Source organism: Nicotiana tomentosiformis, chromosome 10 (genome assembly GCF_000390325.3).
Source record: "Nicotiana tomentosiformis chromosome 10, ASM39032v3, whole genome shotgun sequence".
Lineage (NCBI taxonomy): Eukaryota > Viridiplantae > Streptophyta > Magnoliopsida > Solanales > Solanaceae > Nicotiana > Nicotiana tomentosiformis.
Genome location: NC_090821.1, coordinates 79861664 through 79875381, shown reverse-complemented (window position 1 = coordinate 79875381; position 13718 = coordinate 79861664). Strand labels below are relative to the sequence as shown.

The following is a 13718-nucleotide window of genomic DNA, read 5'->3' as shown; positions in this document are numbered from 1 at the left end:
TTGAACTTGGATGATTGCTGATGTGTTCTGAAAGAGCACGGAGCTGTTAGTGTCAATGGCTATGGAATTATTCCACGTGGGGAAATTTGTAATGCAACTCTGTTCTTTAGTAGTTGCAAATCCCAACTTGTAATGACTCTACTGCTTAATTAATAAATTAAGTATTCTCTTTTTGACCAAAAGAAGGGTTAATCTTTAAGTTATAGTCTCGTGTATTTATTCTCTTGGCTTCCTCCATTTCTCTATTCAGACATTTGATGCAAAGTCTAGTTGGAGGAGTTAGCAAATCGACTTATTCTTAACTTTTGCTGGAGAAACGATGACTTCACCGAAATATAAAGAAGGAAAAAAGAGTGTCTTTCACAAAAAGCTTTGCAGCAATTGAGCGAAGAACCAAATTGCAAAATCAGACCAAGGGACCACTAAAGACCCTCATGAAGAAATCTTTTTCTTATGATGTTCTAAGGCATGATGTGTTTGTTATATATAGACTAGCAAGAAGTCTTTCTATAAATAGAATTTAATTCTGATCTATACGTGACCTATATAAATGTAACGACCCGACCGATCGTTTTAAGTATTACAACCCCGTTTCCCCATTTACTCCTTATTATATGTTCAAGGATAATTATGAGACTTATCGGGGAGGTTTCGGAATGAATTGGAACACTTAGTTCCAAGAATTAAGGCTTAAGTTGAAATATTTGACAGGATGGTGAATTATGTATAAACGACCCCGGAATAGAGTTTTGATGATTCCAATAGATCCGTATGGTGATTTTGGAATTAGGAGCGTGTCCGGAAAATTATTTGGAAGTCCGTAGTGGAATTTGGCTTGAAATGGCGAAAATTGATTCTTTTCGGGAAGTTTGACCGGGGAGTTGACTTTGTGGTATCGGGGTCGGAATCCAGTTCTAATTTTTTTATAGCTATGTTATGTCATTTATGATAGCCATGTGTGAGTTAGCATCGACCGAATCAGTGACTGGGACTCCATTGGGGTCAATAGGGGTCACCTCATTGCTGGGGACCACGTTGTTGTTCTCGCCATGGTGATCGAAATCAGCATCCACTTTCAAATGGACAGATTGGGAGTTCGACATTTTTAATTTTGACCTGAAATTAAAAACTCAAAGAATAAGTGTAAAATAGAGTGCGTTATGGAAATTTGTATCAAATTGCCACTATTATCCTTAGCCTCACGGTGGGCACCAAACTGTTTACCCTAAAAAATGGATAACAATTAAATTTATAAGTGGCTTTAAAGATACGCGGATTAATTCAATACAAATGATGAATCGTGTTAGATTAAACATATAAAGGACGTAATAAATTGTCAAACCAATTAAGGGAAGTGATCCCAGACTCAGTAGCAGCTTTAATGGAATGCCTGCCTTCGATCTCGGGCTCACGTTAATGATGAACTGATGAACAAAAGTAAGAACTTTGAATAACAGAGAAAATAAGAGTATAGTGCCTTGATATGCATGTTCAATGTCGCTAATGAATAATCAGACCCCCTTTTATATAGTTTGGGAGTTTTACCCTAAGTACAATTCCATAAAAGGTAAAAATCTTCTGTTTTACTAATCTCCAATTTTCTGTTGATACGTGTCGAGATTCACGTTGTGACATCTGGCTGGTCACGGATATCATGGCCCTTTGTTAGTCATGCCTGATTATCTGGCAATTCTTTTGGGATTCGAATCGGACCTAGGGGTCGTGGCCTCGATGCTTCCGGGGACAGGCGCATTGCCCAAACCCCGACTCGAGTGCTCCTTGCCTCGATTTTGGTTCCTTGCAGTCACGTCTCTTGCTCCGTTTACTTCATCGAAAATCGAGGCGTCCCGCGGGCTCGGTTTCACCTGTATATAATATCAAAGTTTATTATTCTTGTTTGCGGCCTCCATGACTCCATTCATTTGAGTCATGTATGCTGTGGAATTCTTGTGCTTGATTTTGAAGGTCTCGCACATAGCTTTAATTAGGTCACTGTTGATATTGGCGGCCGCAGCATGCCATATTGGCTTTATATATTTTATTATTATGGGATCGGGTTGCACGCCGCAGCAGGCCAGATTGACTTATTATAACATGTGAGTTGTCCGTGAGGATACATATATTGATACTATAGCACGTGAGTTGTTCGTGCATCACGTGAGTTATCCGTGCAGATTATAGGGCTTGGGATGAAGGAGCCCCTCCAGAGTCTGAACACACCACCCATAGTGAGCACAGGTACCTACTGAGTGCGAGTGCTGAGTGCCGAGTGCTGAGCGATTGGGAGGATTGAGTGACTGGGAGGACTGAGTGAAATGATACTCTAAGAGTATGCATATGGTTTTATCACTGAGTTGCATCGCATTGGCATGCATATTTGACATACATGCATATAGATGCTTTTTCCTTATGCTGTACGGTATCATGTCATTCATGACTTCTCACACATACTGGCCTATGGGCATAATGATGCATTTTCACTAGCTATCTGGAAAGAAAAATGAAACATCTTATTTATTGTGGAATGGATATTTTTGAAAAAATTACTGTTTTTAAACTTACTCATGTTTTGGTAACTTCGGTAAACGATTTGGGTTTTCCCGGATATACTGGAAAGGCAGAACTATTTTCAGAAATTATGATTTAGCTGAGCGTTATATCTTTGAGTTACTTCTTTTACTACTTGCGTTATGTTGTTATAAATTGTTGTTAGCTATTGGTGTTGGACCCGACCTTTGTACAAGCTCGTCACTACTTTTGACATAAGGTTAAGTTTGTTACTTATTTAGTACATGGGGTCGGTTGTACTCATACTACACTTCTGCACCTTGCGTGCAGATGTTGGCAGATTATGTTGCTGTGTTCGTTGGGAACTGGATCTGAAGATGTACCTGCGTTTCGGTTGTAGCTGTCTCTTGTTCATGGTAGCCTTAGATTCATAAAACTTTGTTTATGTACTTTTCAAACAGATGGTGCATTTTTATTTTACACCAGCTTTGTAAATTCTAATCTTAGAAGTTCATGATTTATACTACCAGTTGTTGGGAAAATGTATTGGTTTCATATATTTTCTTTTAATTAATTGCCTTATTAAATTCATTGGAATTGAATAGTTGATAATTGGCTTACCTAGCGGGTTGGGTTAGGTGTCATCACGACTAGTTGGATTTTGGGTCGTGACAATTTGGTATCAGAGCTCTAGGTTCATAGGTTCTACGAGTCATGAGCAAGTGTCTAGTAGTGTCTTACGGATCGGTATGATGACGTCCATACTTATCTTCGAGATGCTACAAGGCATTTAGGATAATTTCCCATCTTTCTTTCTTTATCGTGCGAAATTTATTCAGCTTGATATATAACTCTTTGAATTCCATCCACACATTCGTGTGCGCATGTGAGCACTCCGTATCAGCTGTGTATCACTGGATTGTGATTTCAGGGATGATGTGCGAGATGTGTATTCTGTGTTTTGGTGATGGACCAGTCTGGAGGACTTGAGGCCATGGTTGAACCGCAGCTTAAGCTCGGTAGCTTCAGTTGTAACCTGTACATTTGGACTCATATGTTCGGTAATGTCCCTACGAGTGGAATTTGTGGCTCGATGAGTGGTGAAATGGCTTTGTGATGAGTATGATGTAATCACGAGATGTGTTAAGACGATGTGAATGTGGCGAGAAGTGTTTCCTTGGAATGTAAAGAGGGATATTGGGTGCTTGATTTTCGTTTGATGTAACGTATAGTCTCAAATTGTGAGTGTGTTGAAGGATATGTCATACAGTTTAATTGTGGAGAGAATTAGATTTTCATGTCTTGTTAATGAGTTTGGACTCAGGAAGATTAAGTGATTGCGTAGTAATTGTGAATGCGAAAGGGTATAATACGATGCCAATTTGAGGCTAAGAAGGTGGGTTATCTCGTGGAGAGTAATCTACGTAGGTGTGTTCCTTATAATGTTGAGGGGAGAGTTTCTTTTCTGCCAGCGGGGCATAGGTGTTAAGACTTGAATTTGAATCTGGTTGAGAAAGTTGACTTGAGTGTCAAGAGAATGAATGCGAGTTTAGCGGATGATTGAGGTATTTTTATGGTTGGCGTTACATGAGCTTGAGAAGAATTTTTGTTGAACTGATGTCGGTATTATGGCAGTAATAGAGTATGTGTATTGTGAGTTATCGAGTGTTTTAATTTATGACTTTGAGCCAAGTGGGGGAGCCTGCTATTGACAATTCAATTTCATGGTTATATGTAAAGGTTTAGTTTTGGGCTAAGGCATACTTGTGGGTTAGTTATTACTTGCAGAGGTTGAGATCGAGGATGACTCGAATAAGAAAATTCCTGGATACGGGTTATATTGTACTTATGAATATATGAAAATCATGGAATGAGTGAATTGTTATTTATGAAGGATGTAGTGCGCACGTAGTATGAATTTGATTGATGGTGTTAAGGCAGGGGTACTTCTTTAGGTGTTGTTGTGCTAATGGGGCATGTGTCTTTCGGCCCATTTGGGCGGTGCAATTGATATTTGAGCAGAGTGGACGACTCTTGAGAAAGTTCTAATGGATTCAAGATTAATATGTAGCAATTGAGAATTTTTGGCGGATTTGTTTATGGCTAAAATATGAGATTTAAGTTGGATGGTGTCGAGACTTGTGGCATTTTTGTATATATAATTATGGATTTTATATTTCGGTATCAGGAAGGTGAATGAAACGGCCTTAGACTCAAATAAGGTATTTTCAGAGTGGGTGTTTTAGTTGTGGTATTTATAGGGGTAATTATGATGTGGTGAGACTCTACAAATGTTTTGGTGGTAATATTCTTAGGTTTTGGTGATTGTGATTTCCCCCTGGAAGGAAGCAATAGGAAGGTTTCTAACTAACCGGTTATGTAATTTGTTGGTGACTCAGAGTTGATAATGGGATTCTTGTGCTTGTCATATGATGGCATAATAGATGTGGTGTGTTATGCGGGATTAGGATTTATATGTACAAGGTGACAGTTCAGTCTTGAAGAGAAGCTAACGAATGTTGGACAACATGGTCAGTTTCAGATATTTCGATGAATGTTATAATTGCCCGGTAATTCCTGAGAAGGATGCGCATTTCAGAAGGCGCGTTGTGTTTTGACTTACAAATGTTCATCGGTATTGCAGTACTCACCTGGTTGATAGACTGCTGATATTCAAATTATTGCTATGTGGAACGGAAGAATTATGAAAGTATTTCTTATGGGATTATCGTGAATGGAAGATGTGTTAGTCATTTTAGTGCTGGAGTTGGGATCAGTTACGGTGATTCATGCGTTCGATGAATTTGGAGACTAGGAGTTCTCAGAAGTATATTGTTTCGGGTTGCGGCCTATTTGAGGTGAGTATTTTATTTTAACTCAGTTGAGACACTAGTTGCGTTAATTATTTGTGATAGCCACGCGCTATAAGTGGGCATATATGTGAGGTTTGAGCCAAGTGCGGGCATTGGGACAGGTATTTATACTCGAAAGAATGCTTAGGCTATGATATGCCTAGAGTTGACTGTTAAGCATAAAGTTATAATATTTTTCGTGTTCTTACCTTTGTTGAGAACTATTTGGGCTACACTTGAGGTTACAAAGAGGCTAATTCCCTGAATAAATGGGGTAGTTACTATTTTTGTGTTAAATTGCCGATTTGAAGTGTGATAGCAGACTTTGCACATGTTTACACTATGATGTGTTATTTATACCAGTCCAGGAGCACGAGAATCTTATTTCATTATCATATACAAGTGTACTTGTTTAATTGCTTCTGTATGATATGCTGTGACTGGAGGTCTGTGACCATGTCGGGTGATTCATATTATTGGCACGAGTTGTCCGTGCCATGTGTGGGAATTTATTTCTATGATAATTTATATGATTCATTAATTTCCTTCATCTACAATTGTGCACATGTGCCTACGGTTATCCTCTTCATGAAATTTGAGGAGTTGGTTGTAATATTGTGGTTGTGGTGGTGCTTGTTGAACTTGCAATATGGTTCTCTTCCTTGATACATCTCCCATATTTAGGTACACGGATTGCGCAGTGGTGGCTAGAGTTATATTGATGTGGCATGTCTGTGGGATAGTTGTGTTTAATAATATAAGGTCATTGGACCTAGAATGGGTACTATCATGTTTGATTACGGTATATTCGAGAGTATATTATTGAAAGTCGGCTTAGAAAGTGATTATGGTTATAGTTGGGGCGAGAGATCTCCATGACTTGTTGATATGATAAGGGGTCATGAGATTTATACGTGTTTCTTTCATTATCAGCAGTGTACGAAGGTTTTGGAACGGGGTTTTGTTTGATATGGGGTTTAATATCAGTACCAGGTTGGTTTTGAGTAGTTACAGTGATCAGGAATAGTGTTGCAAGTATGCGAGTTGTGTAGTAGGTTATGTGATTATATCTGGGGTTATGGTTATGGCATGATACAGCTTGTTCAAACTTATACAATGTGTAGATGTGAGACTCGTGTCTTATAAGAAATTCCGGATGTTGGAAATTGGGTTCTAAGTTTACGGACTAAGGTTAATGTAATGATCTTCAATTATGTTGTGTTGTCAGGTCAATGGAATAGGGTGGCATGGGATCACCCCCGGGTATATGCATGGTAAGATGGAATAATGATGTGAGGGCTTGGAAATAACTCTTGGCACGTTCGAGGATGAACGTATTTTAAGTGGGGGAGAATGTAACGACCTGACCGGTAGTTTTGAGTATTACAATCCCGTTTTCCCATTTACTGCTTATTATATGTTCAAGTATAATTATAAGACTTATCGGAAAGGTTTTAGAATGAATTGAAACACTTAGTTCCAAGAATTAAGGCTTAAGTTGAAATATTTGACAGGATGGCAAATTATATGTAAACGACCCCGGAATAGAGTTTTGATGATTCCAATAGATCCGTATGGTGATTTTGGACTTAGGAGCATGCCCGGAAAGTTATTTGGAAGTCCGTAGTGGAATTTGGCTTGAAATGGCGAAAACTTAATTTTTCGGGAAGTTTGACCGGGGAGTTGACTTTATGGTATCGGGGTCGGAATCCAGTTCTAAAATTTTTTATAGCTCTATTATGTTATTTATGACTTGTGTGCAAAATTTGAAGTCATTCCGGATTGATTTGATGTGTTTCGGCACAAGATATAGAATTTAAAAGTTCAAAGTTCATAGATTTTGATTTGTGATGTGATTCATCGTTTTGATATTGTTTGATGTGATTTGAGGCCTCGAATAGGTCCGTGTTATGTTATGAAACTTGTTGGTGTATTTGAACGGGATCCCGAGTGGCTCGGTTAGTTTCGGGGGTGAGTTTTGAGCGATATCCAGGCATTTTGGCACTCTGATGTTGTTTTGGAATGTTGGAATTGCGGACCACACAATTGTATGTGATGAGGCACATTTTTAATGCTGTAGCATATGAAACAGTGCTGCAGCAGATGAAAATGTGCGGACCGCAGAAGAAAAATGCAGACCGCATAATCTTTTCTGCGGTCGCACTTCAGGGGGTTCTGCACGTTCGATGGTCCGACTTCGGAGGCTTATATCCTTTAAGCCACAACGAAGTGCGGCCGCACAATTTGGAGTGCGACCGCAGAACTTGGAATGTGCGGCATAATGAGGGGTCAGATTATTGTGTATTATAAAACCTAGGGTTTGGGTATTATTTCCCATTTGGACTTTGAGAGCTCGGTTTGTGGCGATATTTCGTGGGATTTTCAAGAAATTAATCGGGGTAAGTGATTCTAACTCAGATTTGGTTAATATACATGAATATATCATCATTTTCATCATTCAATTAGTAGTTTGAGATGGAAATTTAAGGAAAAATTATAGAAATTTATAAAATGAATTTTTGGGATTTGAATGTCGATTCGAAGTCAGAATTGAATGAAACTAGTATGGTTGGACTCGTAATTGAATGAGTTGTCGAATTTTGTGAGTTTTTTTAGATTCCGAGACATCAATTATTGAGTGCAATTTTGAATTTTGTTGGAAAATTAGTATTTTCCTATCGAATTAATTCCTGTAAGTTGTATTGACTGAAACGAATTAATTGTGACTAGATACGAGGCTTTCAGAGGCAAAATTACGAGGCAAAGGCATAGAGGAGTAAATAATTATACGATTTGAGGTAAGTAACTCTTCTAATCTTGGAGCTGAGGGTATGAACTCAGAATATACGTATTATGTGAATTGTTTGGAGGTGACGCACATAATACGTCTCTACCACTTCGAGATTAGGCTTGATACTTACTGGGTACACGTTGTTTACGTACTCATACTACACTTGCTACACTTTTTGTGTAGGATCTGAGACAGGTGCTAGTGGAGGACCTATCATCACATACCCACGTCATCCCGATGTATAGTGGTGAGCTGCCTTTCTGAGCCATTCTGCAGCTACCGGAGTCTCTTCTTATATTTATATTCTGTCTATTTCATTTCAGACAGTATTTGGAGTTTTGTATAATCTACTAGATGCTCATGCACTTGTGACACCGGGTCTTGGCACACACACATTATAGAAGTTGGTATTTTATTATTTTCTTGGAATAAAAGTTTAGCCAATGTACGTATGACTTATTAGTTGGCTTGCCTAGCTATAGTGTTGGGCGCCATCACGACCTATAGGCGAAATTGGATCGTGACAGTTGACAACTGTTTTCTTGTCATTAAATGTTCTGGATTATTATAGAGTCAGATAAATTCGACCAAAAGAGTAGAAATATTCGACTACTGAACTTGCGCAACTTCATTTGCTTATCATTCTTTCCAAAACCAAGAGGTGCAGAAACAACAAGATTCACGTTTAACACCATGCCTTTCATCACCTTTAGTTAAGCCAACTCTTGAATTTATGAACAAACTGGTAACTACAAGAGAGAGCACACATTGAGTATACGAGTGCCAGCTGACGATCCCCTTGCTGGCAATCTTGACTCTTCGCGTGATGCATACTGGCATTTATTTGAAAGGGCATCAAGATTGGCATCTGTAATCCATGAGATAAACTCTAGTGAACCGTTTCAAGTTATGCTGGCCCAGTTCTAAGTGCATTGTCTAGATCGGCTATCAAATCATTAACATCTTCAATCCCAACAGAAATTCGAACTAGATCCTCAGTAAGACCTCTAGACTCGGCGTACTTCAGCAGGTATAGCCACATGCGACATGAAACAAGGCAGGCATATGAGTGACTTCACACTTCCTGCAAATTTTGTGGGGGACCAGAAATGAGGATTGAGTCAAAGTAAAATGTACTAATAGAACAGAAGACATGTAAATGAGGCATACTTTGCAGATTTAAACACCCTTCTAGCAAGAACCAAGATAGATCACTAGGAAATCATTCGCTTCAGTCTCTAATTCATCCTGTGGATGGCAGGTTTTTCATTACAGCCAACAAAAGGATACTTTTTTTGCTTTTCCATGGTAGAGTAATTTACAAATTTCAGTTTTCCCTTAAATGGGAGCCTTGCCATATCTGGTAAAGTTGCTGCCATGTGACGAGAAGGTCATGTGGTCGAGCAGTGGAAACAACCTCTTGCAGAAATGCAGGGTAAAACTGTGTACAATAGAACCTTGTGGTCCGACCCTTCCCCGGACCCCGTACATAGCGGGAGCTTAGTGCACCGGACTGCCCTTTTTTAGTTTTCCCTTATATCCTTTTTATTCTCTGCTGTCACGAAGAACCCAAAATTTCAAGGGGGTATAATGGACTGCATGACAACTCTATAAAAGATCATCTGTTCTCAGCTATTTTCCCTGAAGACCGCCAACGGACCAAAATGACACATTTCCTCAAGTAAACTGGCATAAGAGGGAACTGATTCGACACATTATTCCCAAGGAATTCACTTCCAGAGCTAAAATGAAAGTGTTAATAAATTTCTGAATTTAATATCACATGCAGCTTTAGTTTTTCTTACTTGTCTATCTATTCTATATAGCGGTCCACAACGAATTAAGAATATCCATTGTCCTTCTGAATTTTAAAGCCTCTGGTGGAATATGTTTGTCTAGTGACGAAGCAAATGTCGCTTTTGTTAAAGAAGACAAAAGTGCAGATACAAAAGTTGACAGGCATTTTTATGCATTTTCTATAGGTAAAATTTGAACTTTTATATAGGAAAGAGAGGATAGAGTATAAGAAGAAACTCACCAAAACTGACAGTAATGCTGAAGTATTTGGTAGCCTCAACTACATGCTTAGAGAGTGCCAATGACCCTGTAAAAAAACTCAGTACAGATCCTGCACCCTTTGTCTGTAATACCAGCATGAAAAAGTCAAATGCCAACTGAAAACATAAAGAGTATTGCTGCTAAACTTAGAAAAGTAGAAGTTAGGAATAAATAATGATACTTGAGAATAGTGCAAAGATCTGCCAGGATGGTTGGGAAGACCAGCATAGTTAACCTTCTTCACTCGAGGATGGGATGATAAAAATTCAGCAATTTTTTGTGCATTTTCCTGTCATATTGTGGAAACACATAGCGCCCATATATAAATGTAACTTCGACAGAATCTTTTCTGAATGCTATGATTATCAGGCAAGCACTCACCAGTAAAAGTATAAATAGGAGGAAAAAAGAACTCGAGGCAATGAGGTAAAATTGGAGAGCAACACGACTACTCTACAAGAATATACAAGTTTCTGACTAGAATAAAAAGATTGTACAAACTCTGAACCTAATGTAAAACAACAACTAAGTTTTGACTATGTACCAAAGAAAACTAAGTTTAGTTCCAACTTTTCGATATTCCCAAATCCTGTGCTTCTACTTTGTTCTGTTTTTAGCTAAATCCTTATTGATTCTGAGAGATCATAAAACTTTTGAGACAGCTTCTCTCCGGTGTAATTTTTGGTCTACCTTGTCCTCTTTTAGCGCCTTCAGATATCATATTGCTGCATCTATGGACCGTGCATATGGGGGTCTCAATAGTACCAAAAAGTTTCTCACTCTCTAGGAACAAGAATAATAGATTTGACGAGGGAAGGTATATGTCTATGAAAAAGGTGGTATAGCAAGTAATCACAGCACAGAAAACTAAAAAGCAAGAAAAATTAATACCTGCTGCTTTAATACACGCAGCGCCATCGTTTTGACCCCTCTTAAACAAAGCCAGCAATCAAATGGGGTTAAGCCTGCACCTTCTGAATTTTGAAGGAAGTACACGTTCTTTGCCAAGCTGGTTTAAATGAAAAATTATTAGCACAACACATAAAAGATACACCAAATAGTCAAAGAGACTCAATGCATTGACATCATTTGCTTTTGTTTTTAAATTATATATATAACTATGTGTAAATTGAACATCCGATCCAGTCAATGAGCTAATGTTAACCTTCACATTCGGTTAAAAGAGGCAGGACTGCCTACAGAAAAAATATGTTATGGACCAGGAGGTATACACAATTCTGTCACACTGCAGTTTGCCGAGAGATAGCTGCATAAGGGAACTTATCATAGGCAATAAATTAATTCGATACCACAATATCTGAACAAGATATGTCGAAAAAATGTGAATTCACTTGCTTGTATGTTCTGGGATTAAAATTCCTGAGGATCATCAGGTGATTACATCTTTTAGGAGAAATGACCTAACAAGAAGGTAACATCATTTGTCACCCTTGAAAAATCATATATTTTAAAAAATAAAATTAGCATCTAATTCAAAGTAAAACATGAATTTTGCATTCAAAACTACAATTTTATAGATATTCCTAGTGTTCTATTGAGGTATGTTAATAATTTCGCGAGAGATTGAGTATGCAATAGATACTTAGTAATTGAGACTTCAGGTAATATTGCATATACTAAGTGAGATGACCTACTACGAAGGTTGCTTTTCAAGTATTTTATGTTCAATCTCAGGTAATATTGCATATACTAAGTGAGATGACCTACTACGAAGGTTGCTTTTCAAGTATTTTATGTTCAATCTCCGTAATCAGGGGCGGCCCAAGGGTCAAGCCACTAAAGCAAAGGCTTTAGGCCCCCAAATTTCGAGGGCCCCAAATTTTTCTTTTATTTTTTTACTCGTATTTGTATTGAGATCCCGACTAATCTAGATTCGTACCGCGTAAGACCTAATAAAAGAGAGAACACATTTTAATAGGATTTTTTAACCATAGGACTCGAACCCAATATATTTAATTAAGATAAGTTGGATCAAATACATCTCACAACAATCATTAGAGGTAAGGTCTAAATATATTGGATATGTTAAAATAATAAATAAAATATTTTATAAAAATTCAAGATAACTTTTAATTTAGTAGTGATGTAACCGTTTGAGCAAAAAATGCAGAAAGAGAATCACTCCCCCTAAACCCTTGTCGCGAATATAAAACTTTTCATTATTTAAATTTTACGAGTGACATCATTAGTGAGGTATCTATATGAATTTGATTCTATTATCTAAGATCAACAATATCTTAGGAGAGACTAAATTATTTATAAAAGAAACTATTAACAACTGATGTTAGGCCAAAATTCTATACTTTTAGCACATTACTCGCCCTATATTTTGTTGGTTTAAGTGAGTTATTGTGCGATAATTGCGCTAAATTGTATTGTTCTATATGTAGGAACATTGGAATGAATTATCGATGTTATGATAAATTTTTTTTCCTTCTGAAAGGCCCCAAATTAAAAATTGGCTTTAGGCCACCAATCTTCTTGGGTCGCCCCTGTCCCTAATCTGATAGTTTTGGCCATGAAAGCAACTTAAGAAAACTAAGGCTGAAGTGAAAAAAGTAAATTAAGCCATGAAACCAATAGTGCTTTCACATGGACAAAGATGCACATAACATGGACATGACTCATTTGTTAACTTCTTTAAAGACTAAAATCTCATATTTACTTTATTGTTGTGAAACAGACTCATCAAGTAACATTAATCTCTCTAGTATGCACATAAATTCTTTTATTATAATATTCGTAATAAGATTTATTTACTTTAAATATATCGACACCCTGGTCGTAGAGGATGAGTTAATGTAGGTTTAATCTTTTCTCCATTGGCTTATGCCAAATTAGTTGTTGGAAATATGAGTGTTCAAGGTTAGTATTATCCAACTAATCATTATTATCATTTTCTATGCTGTGAAATAGGAAATATCATAATATATAGTTTTAAATCTTTTGTGCTTCATATTGCATGTCACACTTAAGCAAATTACAATCATGGAGGCGATTCCCATTATATTGAGTGACATCAATGTTGGAAAGGCACCAAAGTGGATTTCCCTTGCTTATAACTCCATGTTGCTTTGGGGCAGTACCAGCACCAGCACGAAAGCAGTAAATATGGCAGAATGTCACAACTTCTGTTATGGTTGGAGATGGTCCTTTGCCAGTCGTGGGTTTTTTGCTTTGCTACTTCTTGTATTGTCTTTCTTTCTCAGTGAGACCCCGAGGTTTCTTATTAAGAAATGGCATATGGAGGAGGCAAAAGCGTCCCTTAATATGTTGAGGAAATGTGGAGCAGAAGCAGAGCTACAAATGTTGGCAAGCATGATGGAAAATGAAGGCAAGAGGAAAAGGAAGAAATTGTCACTCGCCACTTTTACTGCTTAAAATAGTGGCACAAAATTTTCAGCAAGTGTTGAGTTTAGACTCAATACTATTCTTTGGACCAATACTTCTGCAGTCAACTAGATACACCTATAAGGCCTCATTCGTCG

The 13718-nt window shown here is 37.7% G+C and overlaps 1 protein-coding gene across 1 annotated transcript; it reads right to left on the bottom strand.

Annotated features, from left to right (window-relative positions):
- Positions 1-8755: 8755 nt before the first annotated feature.
- LOC104099505 (cystathionine beta-lyase, chloroplastic-like) lies at positions 8756-11235 on the bottom strand. The gene is made up of 4 exons (XM_018771888.3): positions 11101-11235; positions 10391-10498; positions 10190-10292; positions 8756-9235 (listed from the first exon to the last, which is right to left on the bottom strand). The coding sequence occupies exons 1-4, from the start codon at positions 11125-11127 to the stop codon at positions 9159-9161; spliced, it is 315 nt and encodes a 104-aa protein (XP_018627404.1). The 5' UTR covers positions 11128-11235; the 3' UTR covers positions 8756-9158.
- Between the last annotated feature and the right edge of the window lie 2483 nt (positions 11236-13718).